General features: G+C 52.2%; 2 protein-coding genes and 1 non-coding gene across 3 annotated transcripts; 2 read left to right on the top strand and 1 right to left on the bottom strand.

The window, feature by feature from the left end:
* Nucleotides 1-1,023: 1,023 nt before the first annotated feature.
* On the bottom strand, nt 1,024-1,097 carry SMAC4_13161. Its single transcript has one exon. It is a non-coding gene; the product is annotated as a tRNA-Asn (tRNA).
* Nucleotides 1,098-6,979: 5,882 nt separating this feature from the next.
* Nucleotides 6,980-12,840, top strand: SMAC4_04896 (uncharacterized protein; the record flags this gene model as incomplete). The annotated part of the gene is made up of 2 exons (XM_003347540.2): nt 6,980-10,407; nt 10,462-12,840. 2 exons carry the CDS (start codon nt 6,980-6,982, stop codon nt 11,690-11,692), a joined length of 4,659 nt encoding a protein of 1,552 aa, XP_003347588.1. The 3' UTR covers nt 11,693-12,840.
* Nucleotides 12,841-15,889: 3,049 nt separating this feature from the next.
* On the top strand, nt 15,890-22,135 carry SMAC4_04895 (uncharacterized protein; the record flags this gene model as incomplete). The annotated part of the gene is made up of 3 exons (XM_066090199.1): nt 15,890-18,769; nt 18,837-20,267; nt 20,340-22,135. The coding sequence occupies 3 exons, from the start codon at nt 15,890-15,892 to the stop codon at nt 22,041-22,043; spliced, it is 6,015 nt and encodes a 2,004-aa protein (XP_065945927.1). The 3' UTR covers nt 22,044-22,135.

The following is a 22,135-nucleotide window of genomic DNA, read 5'->3' as shown; positions in this document are numbered from 1 at the left end:
AATCGTTGATCGATCTCCATGAAGCTCTACCAGTATACCTTATCAAACCCTGTGATTACCCGCTATATTCAAAGTATTCGGTCATTGTGAAACTCTGGATCTTCCCATCGAAACCAAAGCACGGGTTGCACAGTTTCTTTGGTTAGTGACGCTCGACCGGCACGGCATCAAAAACTGCCTGTACCCATACTACCTACATACCTCCGAAACGCACATTCTACCATAAACCGTTGCAGATCTTCTCGGAAGGCTTCGTTCTTCGGTACGGTACTCCCATCGTGCAATCCCTCTCTTACCTTACCTTGCCTTGCCTTACCTAGCCTTACTGCCTCCTCCGTCAGTGGATGTCCAACGCCATCGGGAAGCTACCTACCTACTTCCAACGGTTTGAGAAGGGCGATTGCATTCTCGTCCTGCTCGTCAAGCCATTGTTACCTCCCGTTTCTACCGTTCAGAGTGTTCGGAAACTCGGACATACATAGTAAGGGATGCTTCATAATGTCTCCTTCGAAAGTTCCATGCAGTTTCCCGTGGCCGAACTAGAAGGCGTCAGGATGCAAGCTGCTGTGACTCGTGAGCTTTCTCCGGATCTGCGTAATTGTAGGCATGTTCCCGTGGCGGAAAGAGGTTTGGAGCGGCTTGTTCCGTGCAGACGCTCGAAGATAGACTGGATGGTGGCTGGCTTGTTGCAGTAAACCGATATCAGGTGCCTTGGAGTCCCGAAATGCTGATTATCAGGCCATATTTGGTACGATCTGGAATAAGTTTTGGCGGTTTTATACCGTGATTTCTGAACGGAGTCATCATGTAAAGTGATCAAAATGCAGTGGCATTCCGTGCTTGACGATGGGGATTTCTTGGACCGAGTATCGACACGGCTTGTTCGACAAGCTCCCTCCCGGAACCGCGTAACAACCTCTCCAAAACGAACTCCAAAAGGTAAAATCAATGTTCACTGTTGGTACGAAGAAAAGGAAACATCAAGAGTCGCAAAGTGCAAAAAGCCAAAAAGAGATTGTTGATCTCCCTCGGTAAGGATCGAACTTACAGCCTCCAGATTAACAGTCTGACGCGCTAGCCAATTGCGCCACGAGGGATATCTAGATGTTGTTAGAAGGCTGTCAGAAGCTTGTGCCTATATCCAACAATTTGCAGCGGGTGTGCACTTACTACGAACTGCACCTCCCTCCTCCGTTTGTGATGAACTATTGTGTATTCTTGTTTTTTTCGATTTTCATTTTGTCGGATGTTTTTGGATTTTTCCTCGATATCCCCTTGGTCACGTTCCACTACCTAACTGACTGAAGGGTTAGGGTCCCTCTTCACTGTCCTCGAGCCGTCTTACATCCCGACTTTTGTGCATCAGTTGTACTAGTGGTGCCAGTCCGCCAGTGTACGAAATCCCGAATGCTGTGATATCCAACTTTGTCTCACCTCACGTTCCCTTTTCTTCGGAAGGACTTCCTTTTTTTTTCTTTGCGTGTTCACATATTTCAATGACTGATAGGTTGAATAGCGGTTGGTTAAAGTTCTACGCCATGTTGCTGGAAACCTGTCAGGCCAGTGGTCTCACCAACCTTTTCTTTTCTCGACACCTCGCTGTGAAAACGTGGGCCTGTGCCGTGAGCGGCCGCGTATCTTACCGAAGAAAAGAAGTTTTTAGGGGTAGTTGACAATACATACATGTTCAGCTCCTGCGGAATGGAAGTCAGACAGTACTGCAGTCCAGTCAGCAGTGTGAGTGTTGGCTTATTAAGTGTGCCGAGAAGTAACTGGATACATCTATGACCGTAATATTCATGTAAGTCCCATCGACTATTCCCACCGGGAATGTATATAACTCCAGTTCGGGTATGTGTAAATCCGGTCAATACCTCTATGTACGTCCTAGCACACCGGAAAGCCATTGATGCTCGCCATAGCCCACCATAGGGAACCATAGAGAGCACAGCTATCCATAGCTTTCGTCTCTAAACGTGGGGGTTACATCCCCCTCTCCTCATCCCAACCTCTTCCCCAACAAGTGACAGCAGCATTCTCACTGGTCACCACGGTCTTTGGAAATACGATAGCGAGTGAAGATCTTTTGGTGCTTAGCATTTCCCGATCTTCGCCGTCGTATATTGTCAGGTTTTCTCCCCACGTTTTTGGGCGTATCGTAATATCTGGTTTCTTGGTTTCTGGTACTTCGTTATCCGGCATTAGCGTAATATGTAGTACCGTAGCAACAATTGGACTTCCCGGATGTCTCGGGTTCAAGTTGCATCGTGCTGCCCGTGTCATCAGTCGTCACACATTCACATGTATTTGTATGTCCCTGAGTGGGCAGGGCGAGCATGGCGGGCATTGGCTGTAATGTATAAATTGTCACCCTCTGGGAAGATCTCAGGACGCAATCGCGCGGCTCGTTGGAAAAAAGTTGAAGTAGGGAGGATCCGCGCGGCTCGTTCGTTGTTAATGGCTGCTGAACTTTATAAAGGTAGTGTTGTCAAGAGCCAACGGGAACAAACCTCAACTGACTGAAAGACGGCATCGAACCAACCAACCAACCAACCAAGCGATGATCTCAACGAGAGGCCATCAGGCCGCATTCCTCCCTCTCCATGCACGCTTTTTGCGTTTCTGTTGTGCTCTCAGAACTTCAGCTAACAAATTCCGGTTGTACGACAGCTGAGCCTGCCAGACCGCTGAGAGTCTGAGGCTACCTTGGGCCAGACCACGCGGCCTAATGATGGCCCGGTGAGCTTGTGTAAGACGTAAGTATCGACAAGTAGCTACCTGAGCTACCCTCAGATCACAATAAGGTGCCATTACCCTCGGGTGAACAACTTGTGTGGCGTTGTGATTGTGCAGTTTGTTAGCTCCTAGGCTTGCTAGGCTCAATTCCTGCCGCAGAAAGTGGCTTGCATGGAAATTGAAGAGTGACGCCTTCGTCGGCTTCGAGGAGGCTACCCTGCTACCCGGCACATTTGTGAACTGTGTGATAGAAGCCTACAGCGAACAATGAATCCGAAAAGCGTATCGCGGGTCCCGACACGAGGCGCTTCCCAAGACCCAAGTGCCGACCGACCTTTGGGAAGACCTTTTTCTAAAGCGCATCGCCGCATCGCCGCATCGCCGCATCGCCGCATGGCAGCCTGACCGCTTTTCCTACTTCTTATGTTCGTCAAGTTCAACTAAAGTAGTGTGGATATGTTTCAGACCAGTTAGACAACACAGCACTGGCGAGCAAGCGGCTGATTCGGCAAGCGAAGGGGGTAGCTTGCATTGGGAAAGCTTCTTTGTTTTCTCTTCGTCGATATCGGAGTTTCGTGGTCCTCCCTGGATTCCCTGGTAAAAGGGAGAAAGAAGTTCGAGTACACGTGGTTTATCGTCGCACTTGGACTCGCTCGAGTAGTGCCGGACCACCGTTACCCGGCTTTTAGGAGGTATCCGTCTTTTCAGCCTTTCTCTGTGTTGTGTTACGGATCACTCTCGTGTTAGGTTGTGCACCACAGACCTAAGAAGAAGCTAGAGAAGCAAGATGGATGCGACATGGCCCTGTTGGTCAGAGATACAATGGTGAACCCGCTTTTGAAACGGCGAACGACCGACGAAGCGAACCGTTGTGTTTCTGTCAGAAGTTTCTTTTTCAATAGCGCCGTCCCGTCGATTCGTAAGCGAACAGATCATTGCAGCGGTGGTGGTTTGGAGGAGCATGGGAGTAGGGGAGCCAGCTAGGGATGAGGGAACGGAAAGGCCCGTGCTGTCGGAATCGGGAGTCGTTAGTTTGATGCTATCGACAAAGGTCAGTGAGGTAGCATGAAGAGCGGGTCATTCGAGGTCCTTGTGTCTGTTCATCCTCATTTTGATGAAGAACTGCTTCCGTTGTGACTTTGTAGGGATTTGGCTGCCGGCCTGCCCCCTGGCCATTGTCAATGACGTAGTGGTTAATTTTAGCGGTTTAGCGGGCAAGCATCATATCATATCATCCGTTATCCTTCTGGAAGACTTTGCATCGTTCCAGGACTGCGTTTCGATAGTCGACAAGCATGAAAGAAGGCTTATGTCGTTGGCAGATGGGGTGAAGATGGACAGAGATGGGAAAGAGGCAAAGTTGGATATATCCCCCATATCAGGATGTGCATTTTCCATGGTCTTCAACGTTGCAGTATCCAGGGGGAACCTCGGCTGGCCGGCTGCACTGCAGTGTTGCTCTCCCAGCTGTTGTCCGGCGCGTGTCCTTGGGGTGGGTGTCCTGGGTTTGGTGGTGTGCTCTTTCCAAATCGACGATCGAGTTGTTGACTTTCCACTTTGTAGGACGGAAAGCTACCAAAAGCTCGCTGTTTCCAACCCGTTTTGAAGCCGACAAATGCAACCCAAGACCGGAACACTTCATCCCACTTCGGAGGAACGCGCTAGTTGCGGACATCCCTTTTGATGTTTTGGGAAATCCACTCCAGGCAGCCTTCTCAACGGCACACACAAAAAAAAGAAGTGGAAGAGAAGAATCTGTGCCGTCGACACGTTGCCAGCGCCCGGTCTTTGTGTTCCGAAAGTTGGCCCTGTGGTTGCGCCTTGGAGCCCCAAATCAGGTAATATCCACGCCTTGGCGGCGCCATATCGACGTTGCCCAAAGTAGATTAGACGCCTAAGAGCGGCCCATCGGTGTCCATCTTGGAGCGGTCTTGGCACATGATGGGATCCACGCTTCAGCACGCTTTTGCGCTGAAGGTGGGTGATCCAAGACCTGGAAGAAGCGAGGTGCAGCCCACCCACTGGTGTTTGGGTGTGTCCATGTCTCTTCACGGGCATCCATCCATTGCAGCGAGTTCAGCTGGCATGGTCAAAATGATGGTGTCGCTAAAATGTCGCCGAGGGCCGAACCCATGTCCAAAGGGGTACAAACTCCGTATACGCGGTAAGTTTATATTTACATTTACGTACCCGGTGCTTGGAAAATCATTTGCTCATCTCGACAGTTTTGTTTGGGATAGGGGAGGTCAGTCCGGTCTGAAGAGAAGGAGAGGAGATGCTCAAGAACGACAGACACTTGCCCTGAGGAGGCCCAATCAGTGCCTGCGTCCTTGCTTGGACATGAAAGTGCCCCGGAGCAGACTGACTTCTGTACATACCTACATAATACAGACGAACCATTGAACGAACCATTGATCCTGCATCATCTGCACTGCACAGAGCCCCGATGAGAGGAACCCGACACTTTCCACTTGATAGTTCGCATGCTTTCGTCCGAACATCGGTGCCATCATGAAATCCTTAGCGTCATACTAACGGTCAGACTCCAACTCCAACTCTTTTTGAAGGCAACAACAGAGGGAGAAGTTGGCCGTGCCTGCCTCTCTCCTGCCTGTTGTCAAGCTGTGCAATTGTTAATCCTGTGTCCACCCTACCGACCGTACAGGGAAAGCGCCTCCAGAGGGTACATGTAGACAAATGCAGTCCCCACTGCGGGAGTGCGAGTCGTGTTGATTGGGCCCGCCGAGCTTGATTGGAGCATTGTTGCAGCATTGAATTGGAGAATTGGCAAGAATGGGGCTCGTAAGAAAAAAAAGAGAAACGGGAAGAGCGAACGAACGAGTGGACGGGAATTGGAAGACTCCGCCTGCAGTGGTTGTGCCTGCTGTTGCGGCTGCTGTTGTTTTGCTCAGGTCCTCCTCCTTCCTCCTTCTCTCTCTGTCGAGTCTGCTCCAGCCTCCAGCCTCCAGTCTCCAGTCTCCAAGTCTCCAGTCTCCAGTCTCCAGTCTCCAGTCTCCAGTCTCCAGTCTCAATTCGTTCATGTGTGTGTTTTGTCTCCGATCTCTTCGTTCGTTTCGTTCTTGCCTCACAGTCCGTCGCAGACAGTGACAGTTGAGAACTGACTGAAGCTGACGGAGCCAGAGTGTTTGACTTCAGTTTATTCTTCCACTTCATTTTCATAATCCTCTTCTTTGTTGCCATCAATACCACACCTTACACCGTACATACAGACCCCCGACTTTCGTTGTTACCACTGGACTCTCAGCTCCTCCTGATCTTCAATCATCCCCCACCAACTGCACTACACTACCACACAACAGCTACATAACATACCACAAACAGTACAAGGCCCGGCGGACTGTCTCCATTCAGCGGCTACCTAGCTCTTCCACGGCTACGGCACTGCAATCATATCATTGGCATCACCTCATTTCGGGAGATTATCGCATTGCCCTGTCCCTCCGTTTATACAGATCGCTACCAACCCTTACCATTGCTGTTATAGAACAAGGAGAGAACAGACGTTGGACGGAACCACACCTTTCACTTCGACACAGACAAGACAGACACTTCCGACAAAGAAAGAGAACCAAAAGAGCCGGAGAGTGAGCAGTCAACAAGAGGATACAACGGTACCTCGCCTCGCCTCGGACTCTACCTCTACTTACCTCTACCGCCCATCAAGGTCTCAGGTCCCCGCACATCCACTATACAACCTGGTACCTTTTGTGCCCCTGGATTACACAAGACAGACGCCACAGACCCATCCACTGCCAATCATCAGCCATACCGCCCATACCTCCTACAACCACTATACTCTCTGCCGGCCAGAGACAGCTCCTCAACCAAGTATCAAACACCCAAACCGAGCCCGAACCCCGACCGTTACTATAAGCACATCGCCTGGTGATAATACAATGTTCTAAGAAAGCAAGGCTGCCAGCATAGCTGCAGTTCTCAGACGGGCCCTTTTCCTTGATTGCTCGACTGCAACTACTATAGACTGCCAGGTTCCGGCAGAGGCGGCACCCAGTTCTTTACCTTTGAAATCCCCCCTGTTACATACTATACCTACCTGGTCCAGGATCCAATCTCGAGATCCCCCGTCTGGCTGCTGTGCTGGCTCTGTGCTGCTTGCTGCTTGCTGCAATTCCAGTTTACCTCCGTCAGTATCACAGCACCATCGCATATCATCCTCACCGATATCACCATCTAGTATACGGTACCTTCGACGGCGGCCTGTATGGATATCGCGAGAACGGTACAAGGCAGCAGGGCTATAGCGCTGTACGCTTTCGACTCTCCAAAGAGTCCCGAATCATCCACCAGCAGCCGCGGGCGAACCAAGGCCGAGCACGACGGAGACAAACCCAGCAAGCCAAGCACGCCTTTCAGCAGGGGCAAGTCGCGGGCCGGCCGCACGTCAACCAGCACCACCTCCAGCAGCACCACTCCCGCGCCCACCTCCAGCGGAAACGACGACTCAGCGGCAGAACCAAAGCCGGGAGGCTTGCTGAAACTCGACATCCCCCACACCACTGGCCTCGACAACTGGATAAGCTTTGGTGCTCTTGGTAGTACTGCCCGGCCTGATGAGATGAGTGGTCCTGCGCATATACTTACGAGGACGGCTCCGGCTGTCGTCACCACCACCACCCCTACGAGCGCAACCAAGTCGGCCACCAGTCCAGCAAATACCCACAGGCTGTCCACCCTCTTTACCTCCGGCCGCTGCAACTCTCTTCCCAGTCGCATCGATTTCCTCAACTCTCCCACCAGTCCCATCTCCCCCACAAGCGTTCCCCCGACCCTCCCCGACCTCAATGTTCCTCTCACACTAGACTTTGCTGCAGAGCTTGAACGGTCGTTAAGCATTGGCTCCAAGATTGAGCCTTTGCGTGGTGTGGCCCTGAAAGAAACAGTCGTTACCATCAAGGACGCAGAGCCAGAAACACCGCCCGCCGCCAGTGCGCCAGTTGCGCCCGCTGTTGTACCCGTTAGCACAACCGAGCCGACCAGAACGAAGACGACCACGACCACAACCACGACCACAACCTTAACGGCCCCGATCATTCCCCCAAAATCGCCGGCGCGGGAACCCCTTCCTCGGAGGAAATCAATGATTGATCGTCCGCGCTCATGGATGCCTGGTTCGACCACGACTGTTATTTATGACGCCAGAGAGACCGCCGAGGACCGTCGCACCAGAAAATTGTCGAAGCCGAATCATGCTGGAGGGGCGCGGGAGGTCGCGCAGGAAGTGCAGAGACCCAAGACGGCCAGTGTAGAATCCTTTGCCGATTATGCGAAGCGCTCGTGGATTTCGACTTCGAGGTCTCCGTCTCCACCTACAAAAAAGCTCGAAAGACAATCACCAGCGGAGGGACGCAGGACGTCCAGAGGATTGCTCGGGCTTGGCAGTAAGAAGGAGAAAACTGCTGGGGGTGTTAGTGGGAGCGGCGCCACAGCGGCAGGTGGTGACGCACCACAAGAGAGTAGCCGGAGCCGAGCTCTACAGCGGGCAAGTACCTTTGTGGCTCGGATGAAACAGCGACCCCAAAGTGTCTTCTCCAAAAGCTCGTCATCCACCTCGGTATCAGCTTCGTCTGTCAACAGCTCAAAATCAAGTGACATTGACAGCAGCGCATCCTCCAGCATTGACAACAGTAGCGCTTCCGGGGTAAAGCCCGTTGATCAGTCCACCACTTCTTCCACGACCACAACCACAAAGTTGTTGCAAGCAAAGGATGCCAAACACGATGTTTCGAGCAGCAATAGCGACGCCCCATCAACAACCAGGAATTCGTCTTTGGACACTACTGTTACAGCAGCTACCTCCGAAAACGCATCCCAGTCCACCGCAGAGACGAGCATCACGATGCCAAACCCTTCCTCCGGCGACCCCCTATGGTCGACCTTCCGAACGCTCGATAGCGAGTTTTCCAAATTCGTGGCCAAGAATTCGACCCCCATGCGAATGAATGTAGTACGATCGACGCTCGTACCTTTCCTCCGCAGCACGTCACACCACCCGTCCAACTCGAACACAAAGCAGCTTTCACCAGAAGACTTTGATCGCCGAGCAACAATATTGAATAAATGGTGGAACGGTCTCTTGGACATGTTGGATGCTGGGCAGTCCAGGCTGGAAAGGAATGCTTTCGCCGTGTCCATGGGCACCGGCTCTGCCATGTCCCCTCCTCCCACGTTGGGCACTAATCTGCAACCAGTGGCAGGCATCGACAGGCCGATATTACTCGAAACCATCACCATTATCATGATGCGTCCAGAGTGGAGGTCATGCACCAGTTCCTTCCAGCCGCTATCAAAACGTTCCCCAGAGGAGCGTGTGCGCGCCCGATCGTCGACACAGTCCACCGCAGACGAAACCGAGCTGGCTGCCATTGACTTTGTCGCCCAATCCGCCGAGCACAATGTGCGGACCATGTTCGTCAACAGCCTTACCAGGCAGATGGCTCTCGTGGTGGATAAGTTGTCACTACGACATGCGCCTCTCAGCTTGGTCAACTGGAGCGGCAAGGCATGCGCCTATGCCTTTTTCTTCGTTCCTGGGATAGCCGACGTCCTTGTGCGCCTTTGGCAATTGAATAGCGATCTTCTGCGCCGGACGTCAGACGAGTTCAAGCTTCCAAGGAGGAGTAAGGGCGAGAGCGAGGACATTGTGGCGCTGTTCCCACCACATCTTGGGAAGCTGGGTTGGACGTCAGTCAAGACACTGGGCAACAGATTGCGCCTGGCAGCAAAGCTACCCTTGAACCAAGCCAAGATTGCCTGGCATGGTCCCTGGGTCTCCAGATGGCGAGGAGGCGATACCGACTTGTTCTATGTCTTCTGCAAGTACTATCACATTCTGTCTGCTGACTTCATGCCGGAAGGTCTTCCTCTCGTCGAGAAGGCGCGTGCCCCAGCTTTTGTCCTGGTGCATGCTCAGCTTCTCTCAACCTTGGACGGCGCGATTCACCGTCAGGCCTCTATGGATGCATTGCTGGGACCACCGATCGCCGATAGTCTCCATGGTACCGACGCGACCATGACCGGAGCAACTGGACTCTCGCTACCCAGCAATGTCTTGAAGGGAATGGACGAGAATAGACTTGTTGCCTTGCTGAAGGATATGTTGTCGGAGAAGTCTGTGGTTGGATCCGAGATCAGGCATAACTTTGCCGAGTCTTTCATGGCTGTTATGGTCGCCGCTACCAAGCGGACATCCAGATATGAGCACGCCGCTTGTTTCATGCTTTGCGATTTCCTCCAGGAGGCACTTACGGCGCTCAACACGTACCAGGACAGTCAGAACAACAGTGTCGCCACCTCGCCTATTCAGGAGACGATGCCCACCTCCGCCTTCGATACCTCTAGTTCGCTTGTTAACTACATTGACTGGCCATTCTGGTTCGAGGTCGGCAAGATGATCATGGATTCCAACAATACCATGTCGGAGATTCGCATCATCTCGTTCATCTACTCGGTGTGGGATGCTATCGTTGCTGATCCGGCACGCAAGGAGAAACTCTGCTGCGAGTGGTTGTTGACGGAGGAGACGTTTGAGAGGTTCTTCAATCATTGGTGTCCCATGGTTCGCGCCTATTATATGCGTCTGCTGTGTTGGCGTGTCTGTAGGGACACTGGTTCTGTGAACGAGCTGGACAAGTAAGCTTCCCCTTTTGTTGACGTTTTTGTACTTGCCTGCTAACCGTTGTATAGCAAAATCTTCCTGCTTGTTGCACAGCGATTGAGGACTGTCTGGTCGCATTACCTATGGATGTGGCAGACTGCTGAAGCTGAGGGTCGTATACCTCCTTCAACGGCACCCTGCCTACCAACTCCTGGCAAGCGATTCCTCATCATTCGAAGCGAAGTTCAACCAGCGCAAACGCCTTTATATCTTGGCTTCGACTCCTTCACCAGCTCCTTCCCAGGAATAGATGGCCCCTCCGACTACCAGTTCACCAGTAATGAGAACAGGTCAAGCGTGAGGGTCGAAGAGACATCCAAGAAGAGATGGTCTCTCCTGGGCAAGGTTCTCAACTTTACCGCTTCGCAGGCTCAACCCTCCAATAGTGCCACAAATGGCAAGCGCACATGGGATGAAGAACTCGAGCAAGCTAGGCGCGAAACGGCTGCGGCCGCTGCAGCTCGGGCTGGTCCTCCTCCGCCTCCGAAGCAGAACTCCTCGATGAACGCCAAGCCGTCATCCGACTCGGCTTCCTCAACCGGATCCGCTCCCGTCTACGATGTGGCCACCTTCGTCTTCCGGTTCGCTCTCACTTGGCAAGGTACGAACGGCCTTGTTGGACCCCAACGGGATATGGTCCTATACCGGCCTCGCCTTCCAGCCCCCGCTCAATCCAGGGTTCTCACCCGGGCCATCGTCTCCGACGGATCTCCCAACGGCGAGATCTACAGCAGCCCTGGATCGCACCTTATCAGGCCCGGTCTTCCACCTGTCACCCGTCGTTACAGCGGACAATCAGAGACTGGCCTGATCAACCATGTCCGCAACGCTCGTCCTCTTTCCATCGACACCTCGCCACCTCCCCCAGAAAGAAACCCCAACCGCCGCCGCTCAACAAGTATTAACCTCGCAATCCTCCACGGTGTTGGCGAGTCTGATGACAAAAGCGCGCTGGTCAAGACACGCTCCGCTGCAAGCATGCAAGACAGCAGTCCATTTTCCCGCGCCTGCTCACCGCCGCCTGCTGGGTTCGACAGCGAAGTCAATCGTTTGAACCTCGCCGTCCGCGCTCAGAAGCCTGTGGGGATCTACGCCTCGGGCGCGGTGTATTCTGGCAGAGCGCTGGCGGAATGGAGCCTGGTGGTGAGTGAGTGTAACAGCTTTATGGATAGGAGGAGGGACGAGGGCGTGTTGGGACTGAGGGATGTGGAGGTGCCCAACTTGGGAGTGGAAGGAATGGGGTTGAAGAGAGGGGGTTAAGAAAGCATCCGACACAGACCGCCGTAATGGCTGTCGATACCGGTTTTGGTTAAAGCGAGCATGCGGTGGAAAAGCTGGCTGGCAGGAAGCCGGAATGACTTTGGAATGATATTTTCTTGGATTTTGGATTTGTCGGTTGTTGAGATACCCTCCCCTTTTTATCATCACCTTTTTACATCATTTTCAACAATGACGGCACATCTGTCTCTCTCAAACGAGCATTGCCTGGCATGGCATGGGGTTTGCCTGCATTATCATCATTATCATCATCATTATCATCGTATACCCACCCACCTGTCTGTCACTACAACATGCAACAAAATTTCCTTGTCACCATTCACCGAACAAGCAACAAAATCTGGCGTTCCACGGTCGACTTTTACATCTCCTTGATCACCTAATTCGCTTCATCATCATCATCATCTTTCGATGCTTGCTTCGATTTCTTTTTCACCTTGCTGCATAGACCACACGAAAACTTTCACACCTTTTTTTAAAAAAAAAAAATCTTTGTTCATATTCACACGGCCGGCCTCCACACCATACCGTCCGGGATTCTTTTGCCATACATACAAACACATAACAACATATTTCATAGCTTTCTCATTCTCATTCTCATCATGGTTCCCGCACGGCGCAGGGCTGGCATCTTCGCTTTTGGTTTCACGGTTGACACTTTGCAAGTTTGGAGGTCTTTTTATTCATTCTGTTCTTTTAGAGAGAGAGGGGGAGAGAGGTCGAGATCGGCTACGTCCGTCCGACAGTTCGTCTGTTCATAGCTTGATGCGATGCGCTTCCGAGGAAGCAGCAGCAGCAGTAGTTTTATTGTTTATTGGTGATCACTGAGTTTGGGGATTAATTGAACATGTTCACATTTTACAAACCATTAGTAGGGTATTATGGGCGGTATGGTGATAAATGACGACCACTTTTTGGTCATGAGAGGTTGCTTGGGAGCATGGAGTGGAATGGAGTGGCGACGCCCCTGTCATGGAAGAAAAAGTTGGAGGCATTGCTTAGTTACACCGGTAATATACTTTGGGAAGACATTTGAGCATCGACTTGGTGAAGATTTTGGGTGTGGGAAGTGATTGTGTGATGTGGTGTTCGTGAAGGACGTGTTTTAGACCGAGTGGTCTTTGCGGGAATGAGTAGGTATCTCAAATACCTATGGGAACTAAGAAAGGCCGCCAGGCACAAGGCTCGAGAAATGTTCGGGAGGATGGAAAGTTTCCAATATTACCTGGTATACAAGATCGGAGTCAAACGACAGCTTCGCATCTTTCCCCGTGTAGAATACTTGCTTGCTCCGTACACCCATTACTTCTACCTTTCTTTCCTAACTCCCTTATCTCTCCCCTTCTTCCCTTTTTTTTTTTCCTTTTTTTTTTCATGCTTCCTCCTCGACTTCTTTTCCTCTCCCCATAGGAACCATCCAAGTATACTTCCCCCAAAACAACCTCATCCCACACCTCGCCGATGCACCTGCAAAACACACATACCTACTTAACTCGCAATATCTAAACCAGACTAAAATCCCAACTAATAAATCCATCCCCATGATCAACATCCCAAAAAGAAGTCATCTCCAAAACCACCATCAATTTTTTAAATTTTTTTTCTCGCCCTTCTTTTCTCCGAAATTACTTACTTGCCGCTATTCTATCCCAATGAATTCTCAAAATGACCCCTCCTTCAATCTTACCTTTTTCTCCGCTAGTTGCGCGAGCGGCGGATATCAGATTACATTGTGCCCGCGAACGGATCTGGTGAGGGCCCGCGGAGGCGGTGGAGAGATGCATTTGGTTGCGGGATGGGCGGGTTTCGGGGGGCTCTGAGGGGGGAGTGAGTGATGGGTAAGGGGGTGGTGAAAAAGTAGTGAGGGAGGGAGGTGAGGGAGGGAGGTGATAGATGTTAACCTCGATTTGCTCGACTTCTAACATGGGGGAATATTTAATAGTAATACTCCAACCGGCAACCGAACCTCGATATAAGAAACCTGCAACCATTTCGATACTAACGACTTGCAGGTAGGCAAGCAGGCAGGTAGGTAGGCAGGAAGACAGGCATCCTTCTTTTCGTCTGGATGGATGGATCTCTGTTCGTTTGGATCTCGTTTCCATTTTCACTTGGGAAAGAAACATGGAACCTGGAACCTTGGAACCTGGGCCTCCTCCACTTTGATGTCATCTGTCTAGTGGCACTTGGTTCTTTCGTTCGAGTCACTCACCAGAGCACAAACGAGAGGGTTGTGATCTCGAACTTTTGGGATTTCTTGATCTTTGCGACTTGTTGATGGTGAAGGTAACGGCACGATCAACAGCAGGAGTGGCAGCAACAGCAGCAACATTAGGAGAAAGAGCATCAGCCACAGGAGCAGAAGAAGCAGAGGCGACATCAGGAATATCATCGTCATCATCATCAGTAGCACCAGAAAAGCAAAACTGTTATTGAGGTTGTGTGCTCCCACAGGCCCCCTAACGCTCAAAAAGTTCCCCCATGAGGGAACAACACGGTGAACACCCAGGACATCAAAAACAAGCCAACCCGTTGCGATCAACAGTTATCACCGGTTTACTCTCAACAGTCAATAATCAACTTGCTGCTATTACCGGAGGCCTCCTTCTGCAGCATCAGGGACGAGAAGGGGTACAACCGCGCGACAGTACGCCCGTTCTGCTACCTTGAGAGCGAAGAAACGGAACTGGATCGATTTCGACTCAGCAGTAGTCATCCGCTCATTCTCAACATTCCGACCAAGCTACATTATCAAAAATACAAGAGTCAGCAAATTCTTTACCAAAGCTTGAACCGAAGTAAGAACGACGGACGACTGCGAATGGACGTTATCGGTCAAGACACTCGCAAACTTCAAGGTCAAGGTTACTGATCTTGCGCAGCTGTCTGGAGATCAGCTTTCTGCCTGTCTTTGTCCTCTCCAACAAGAAGACAAGGCACTTTGATCAAAAGAAAACAAATCCTTTGATCTCGACGAGTTGCAATCACCAATTCTCAGTCTAAACTGACTGCACTAACACTTACACGCAGACAAGAAGTGCCGTCACTAACAGTGGGTAGGTGCTTTGACATATGCAGATAAGCAGTTCCCCTGCCAAAACCAGGAACCTGCGCTAATCGCTTAGACCAAACGGCAACGCGCAAGCACCTGACGGCGCGTTCAGTGTGGGGGTGCGTGTGTGTTTTTGTCGCGCCATGGCAGAACGGGAAGGAACGTCTTTTAATTGTACGAGCAGTTCGAATACCCCACCGTCGCCGCCGCCGCAGCAGCAGCAGGAGCAGTATCAGAACACGTCTGACACGACGCGATCCAATCAACAGTCGTTGTCACGGTTGTCGACGTCGTTTGGAAGTAACGACCGTAGTACTAGCTCTGGTGCTGGGTCGTTGTTGACTTCTTCCACTCCAACTTCCCTGACTCCTTCCTCGGTGCAGGTGCCTCCTTCCAATTCCTCGTCTGCTTCTTCTTCTTCCACCAGTCTTGGTTCGTCACTGTCATCTTGGGTGCCGCATTCACTGAAAGTTCTCTACCATTTCACTGCCGGCTCAGTTGCTGCCTCTGCCGCGAGCGGTACGGGTGAATCTACAGTGCTAAATCCCAATGCGTCCGGCGGCGTGCTCGGCCGGTTGCTCACGAGTTCGACAGCGCAATCTACGCTCATGACGCGCAACAATCTGGGGGAGCAAGTTTCTTGGTTGAAAAGATCAGGAAATACCATTGCCATTCCACAGGGACCTGTATATCCTGCTGCGACAAGTGCCACTGGTGCGAATACGAGTGCGACAACCTCAATAGGCGCGATCGAGGATCAAAATAATTTCGTATATCCGACTTCGGCTGTCACCAACCCAAATACTGGAGGAGGAGGAAGAGGAGCTGGAGGAGGACCAAGAACTTTTGTGGTGCCCGCGCTACCATCACCTCTAGTACCAGTACCAGCCCAACAACAACAACAACAACAACAACCACCACTGGGACCACCACCACCACCACCACCACCACAACAGCCATTTATAAACCCAACCTCAACCTCGACTCATACGACTCCGAGATACACAAAATCCACACCCACAACAAACACATCCTCGACAACCAATGACGCCCGACCCGCTACACGCCAACAGATCGCCCCGGAGGTAGGATCGACGGATCAGGATACAGTTGGAGGAGTTGGAGGAATGGCGAAGCTCTCGGTCAAGAATATCCTGCCACGGCCGCACTTGGTCTCCTTGTCGTCGTCGACGGGGTCTGGGTCAGGAACCAGGTCAGCTTCCACTAAGCATGGAAGTGCCAGTTCCAGTACCTTTGATCATCAACAACGGGATCAACAAAAGCGCCAGCGGTCGCAGACAGAAGCACCACAGCAGCAGCAGCAACAACAACAGCAACAGCAGCAACAACAACAACAACAACAACAACAACAACAACAACAACAACAACAACAACAACAACAACAACAACAACAACAACAACAACAACAACAACAACAACAACAACAACAACAACAACAACAACAACAACAACAACAACAACAACAACAAGCACAGCAACATGCACATACTACCTCTACATATGCGCAAAGGCCCGAGCCGACACCCCAACAACGACGGCCACCCCAAAACCTCCTCACGCCTGCTTCAACCACTGGCGCCGCAAGCGTCGGCCCGCTCCAACGCGCATACTCGGCTTCATTAGCTTCTCGACAGTCCCCTTCGACCAATCTGATCTGCCCGAAAACAGACTCGTCAGCTCCCCAAGCTTTACATCTCAAGAACAAGCAGAATATCCGCAACCCCGCGCCCACGCCCGACAGTCCTATCGTGGACGACCACATCTTCTCCGACGCCGTCGATCTTACCGAAGAATTCGATGATGACCGCGACGTCAAAGACAAAGAGCACACCGACAACGACGACACGGTCGCTTCGAGTTCGCTAACAGGGTTCGGCGATGACAAGCTACTGTGGCGGGAGGAGTTTGCTGAAAGAGCGACTCCTGCGGGCGAAAGCCAAAGAGGTGGGAGCAGGCCTCGCCAGGTCAAGAAGCGGAAGATATCAAACGACTACAGCGTGAAGGATGAGGAGGTCTCGCTTTTTGACGATGACGACAATGAGGAGGACGAGTTTATGGATATCAACGATTTGGTTGAGGGGGATCAGCAAAGTACTCCGAAACCGAAGGCTACATCGAGGTCTGTGTCCATGAGACTGCCGCCTACAGTATCGCTGCAACGAGGTCGGTCTCCTAAGAGGAAGGAGGCTTCGTTTGAGAAGCGTACGGCAACCGAAGACCAACAGGTGGAAAGATATGAAGAGCCCTCGTTTCTATCAAGTCCGAATGTCGACAACTCCCGCAAGCGCAAATCATCTGAATCTCCAAAAGGTTTGAGGACGCCAAGACCACGAACAAAACAGACGGAAGATATCCCAGCTACGACCACCACCAAAAAGCCAAGGCGTAGTGAAGTGATGGACTCAGAGGATGAGGCCTTCACTCCTCTTTCTGCTGGGTCGCCACTTAGGAGCGGTGGGACTACCGCACGAGAACTGGGTTTGGATGAAGACACGATTATGGATACACCTAGTAGGCCACCAGTCGAGTCAACCCTCCCAACCCTCCCAACCCTCCCAACCCTAGAGTCTGTAGAAAGTCGACCACCGCCGCCGACCATGGACCTACCATCGCGGAAACCTTTGGAACCACTGAACACGTCGCGCGATCAGCTGCTTGAGTCGGTGGAAAGGCCATCGCAGCAGTCATCTGTTGGCCCAAGTTTCACTGCGGCAATTACTATCGGTCAGAGTTTTGCGCAAAGCAGTACACTCGCTGAAAGCTCGCTGCCGCCGTCGATGCCTCCACCCAGTGAAGACCCCCTTAACACAAGGGAGAACAGCAACTTGGAGGAGTTCGACTACCAGCTTCACAAACCTCTTCTTGAACAATTCGTTCGCAGACCCACAATCTTGGAAAGAGAACTGAGCGCCGTTAATAATGAGCTTCAGGAGAACATGCTCAAGATGCGGGACTGTCTGCGACTGCCCAGGGACGAACGAGACAGGGCAAGAGAAGAAGTCAAGAAGGAGAAGGAGATGCTCAAGCGACGGGACATTGCGCTCAAAGCCCTTCAAGAGGAGCACAAGGCGTACCTCAAGAAGAGCAAAGAGCGACAAGCCATCGAAGACGAAATCTCTCGTGCTTATGCGGAGGAAAACGACGAGTATGAGGATCAGTTGATGGTGCAGCTGGACAAGTTGAGTGATGAAGTTGAGGCTATCGAGAGGAGCCTGACGTTGAATATCGTGGCGGCGGGGATTACGGAGAGGAGTTTTAACTTCAAGGAGGAGGAAGAGATGAAGCCTATCATTATCGCGACTCCCACGCCTTCGAGGAGGACTGAACCCCCGGTTCTGCCGTCGACGGAGTATCATAATTCTCAGCAGGTCATATTGCAGACTCAACATCCTGCCATGCAACCAGCTGCTCAGCGGATGCCACCACCGCCGACACCGAGCTTTCAAACAGCGCGCCAGATCCCGTTGTCGTATCAACACAGACCCACCAATAACTCTTTTCCTGACATCTCAGCCGAAGAAGCAATGATGTTCGAGGAAGAAGACCCCTTCATGGAAGAACAGCACCCTCCACCTTCTGCTCCCTTCCAGGCTACTCTCCCCCAGCGCAACAGCCCCTTCAAAAACGTACCACACAAACCGATCCATGGCCATGATTACTTCGACGACGAAGACGACGACGCCGATCTCCTAGCAGCAGTGGACAGCGTTGAGACGTATACTTCCACGGCCACCCACACTAACAATCAGTCACGATCGCGCTCGGTGATGTCGACATCCACGGCGACTACGATCAAGCCGAGGAAACGGAACGAAAAAGCCAACACTAAGAAGGCCAAGCCGCGCCAGGCAGAACTGTCGATGCCGCCTGACAAGATGAAGTTTCCGTGGTCAAATGATGTGAGGAAGGCGTTGAAAGATAGGTTTCGGATGGCGGGGTTCAGGCAGAACCAGTTGGAGGCTATCAATGCTACTTTGGGTGGGAAGGTGAGTTCATTCTTTATTTTTCCCGATGAACAAAGAAGAAGAGAAGGGAGTTGCTGACTAGAAACAGGACGCCTTCGTGTTGATGCCGACTGGTGGCGGCAAGTCTCTGTGCTACCAGTTGCCAGCTGTGGTCAAGAGTGGGAAAACCCGTGGCATCACAGTCGTGATTTCCCCTCTGCTAAGTCTGATGCTGGACCAAGTAAACCATTTGAAAAACTTGATGATCACAGCTTACGCTTTCAACGGAGACATGAATGCGGAAACCCGCCGAATGGTGTTTCAAAAGCTTGATACCCCGCATCCTGAACATGAACTCCAGCTGCTTTATGTCACCCCGGAAATGGTAAGCAAGAACATGCAGTTCGTCGGCAAGATGGGAGACCTTTACCAGAGGAACAAGCTGGCCAGAATCGTTATCGACGAGGCTCACTGTGTTAGTCAATGGGGCCATGACTTCCGACCCGATTACAAAGCTATAGGAGAGTTTCGTAAGAGGTTCCCCGGAGTCCCGGTCATGGCACTAACGGCTACGGCAACTCACAACGTCATCCTGGATGTCAAACACAACCTGGCAATGGACACCTGTGAGACCTTCTCGCAGAGCTTCAATCGGCCGAACCTTTACTACGAGGTCAGGCTGAAGGAGCAAAACCTCGTTGCCCGCATCGCGGAGTTGATTCAAGAAAAGTATGACGGCCAAACGGGAATCATCTATACGCTGTCAAGGAAAAGTGCAGAGAACATCGCCAAAAACCTCGAGGAAAAACACGGCATCAGAGCCAAGCACTACCATGCCTCCATCACCACCGAGGAAAAGATCAAAGTCCAACACGATTGGCAAGCCGGCGATGTCAAAGTTGTGGTGGCCACCATCGCCTTCGGTATGGGTATCGACAAGCCCGATGTCCGCTTCGTCATCCACCAACATATCCCCAAGTCCCTCGAAGGTTACTACCAAGAAACCGGACGTGCTGGACGTGACGGCAAGCCATCTGACTGCTATCTCTACTTCGCTTACGGCGACATCCAATCCCTTCGCCGCATGATTGCCGAGGGTGACGGCGACTACGAGCAAAAAGAGCGTCAGAAACACATGCTCAACATGGTAGTCAACTACTGCGAATCGCAGCACACATGCCGGCGCGAGGAAGTGCTCCGTTACTTTGGCGAGGAGTTTGACTTCCGCAAGTGCAAGGACGGATGCGACAACTGCCGATACGGACGCATCACGAAGTCGACGGAGATGAGGGATTTTACGGAAATCGCCCTCGCTACGATCGAGGTGGTGAAGAGCCAGAAGACCCTCACGCTCGGCAAGCTGTGCGATATCCTGATGGGCAAAAAGAAGAACGAGCATGCTGGGATCTGTCACTTTGGTATCGCCAAGGGGAGCACGCAGAGAGAACTGCAGAGGATCGTGCTGCAGCTGAACTTCCACAAGGCGCTGGGCGAGAAGAATATCATGAATGGGGCGGGAATGCCTATTACTTACTACGTTGTGAGTGCTACTGTACCCCGGGTTGTTTCTGTTGACATCTTTCAGTTGTCTTGCTAACACTGCAGTGTGCAGACCGGACCTGAAGCGGGTGCTTACCTTTACAACGGCAAGCGGTTATTACTGCCCGTTCCATCCAACAAGTCCGTCGAACCACCGTCTCGGTCTAAGCAGCGGAGAGGTCGTGTCGACGAGGACATGACGATGGATGAGCCTGAACCTCCCACCTTGCCTCCCTTGCGACGACCGCCAACATCAACAAACGTTTCTTCGCCCGTCCGAACCACCAAAAAGAGGACCGCCACCGGAAAGGTTTTGCCGACCCTGATGGCCGACTACGAAGAACCCAGCTCCGACGGTCCTCACGGCCCTCTCCATGCCAACGGCTACGAGCGCGACGACTTTGTCGTATCCGATAGGGTTGAGCCCGACGACGAGGAAGAAGAAGCCTTTGAGCCCGTCCGCCCTTCCCGACGTGGTCCATCCTCCCGCGCTACTCGCCCTCAACACCGCCAAACCACCCTTTACGATACCCTCTCCCACACACAACAACATTCCAACGAAAGCATGTCCCAACACCTCGCCACTTTGGGGCCCCCCATCCGCGACCCCCGGACTATGCAAAACCCTCGCTACGCCCAGCTCGATGAGGTCCACCAAGACATTGTCGATACTTTTGTCGAGGAAGCCAAGATCTTCGAGGAGGACTTCCGCAACAAAAAGGGTATGCGCAAGCCCATCTTCACCGAGACCCAGTACCGCGAGATGGCAATCCGGTGGACTCGCACGCTGGAACAGATGCGCGCGATCCCGGATATCAACCAGGATAAGGTGGATTTGTACGGGGCCAAATTCATACCGCTTGTGGAGCGGTTTTACGGGAATTATAGGGACATGATGGGGCCCAAGTATGATAATCCGTTTGTGACTGATGGTGCCGAAGAGGATCAGTCTGGAAGAAATGGGAGGGGGAAAGCGGGAAATAAGAAGGGAGGAGGAAAGGAAGTGGTCGATTTGATTAGTAGTGATGAGGAGGATGGACTTCCTCCTGCTCGTACAGCATCGTCACGGAATCCGGCCGGGCGAGGACAACCACAGCCGACCGGGACACGGGGACTAACCCAAACCCAGACCCAAACTCAAGGCCGAACCCAAGATAAAGGCCGAGCAGTAAACCGCCGAGGAGAACCCATTCAAGAAGCAGAAGAAGAAGACTACGGCCTCTCAGACCTCGACGAAGCCATCGATCCAGACGCCACCACCGCCTCCGACAACTCCGACGAAGAAGATGAAGACTCAGACCTCGAAGCCTCGCGCTACTTCTCTGGCCCAACCTCCACCGGTCCGCCCGTCTCCAAGGCTGTGCAAGATGCTCGACTGAGGGAGTTACAGGGTATGTACGGCGGCTCTTCCAAATCAAGCGGTGGCTACGGCGCAGGCTCAGGTCGTGCATCGGGAGGATCTTCTAGTAGAGCATCGGGATCGGGAGGGAGAGGTGGTGGCGGGAAGAAGTTTTATAGGAAGAAGAGAGCTGGGAGTTCGGTTGCTGGTGCCGGTGGAGTTACGAAGCGCAAGGCTAGCAGGAAGAGAGGGGCGAGTACTGCCCCGAAGACTGCGAGAGGAGGTGGTGCTGGATCTAGGGGTGGTGGTGCTGGAGGAGGAGCGGGAGGAGGGAAAAGAAGTGGTGGAGGAGGGAGTTATGGAAGTTATGGAGGAGGAGGATATGGTGGTGGAGGAGGTGGTGGTGGGATGGGAGGGATAGGTGTTATGCCTCATTAGCGGGCATCTTATCGCATATCGCTTTACGTTACGTTACGCATTTATCATCGGAGATCATGAGAGGCATAAGAAGGATGGATGTTATAGGATGC

Source organism: Sordaria macrospora, chromosome 1 (assembly GCF_033870435.1).
Source record: "Sordaria macrospora chromosome 1, complete sequence".
Classification (NCBI taxonomy): domain Eukaryota; kingdom Fungi; phylum Ascomycota; class Sordariomycetes; order Sordariales; family Sordariaceae; genus Sordaria; species Sordaria macrospora.
Note: the sequence above shows the minus strand (reverse complement) of the source record. Positions and strands in the feature narration are given on the sequence as shown.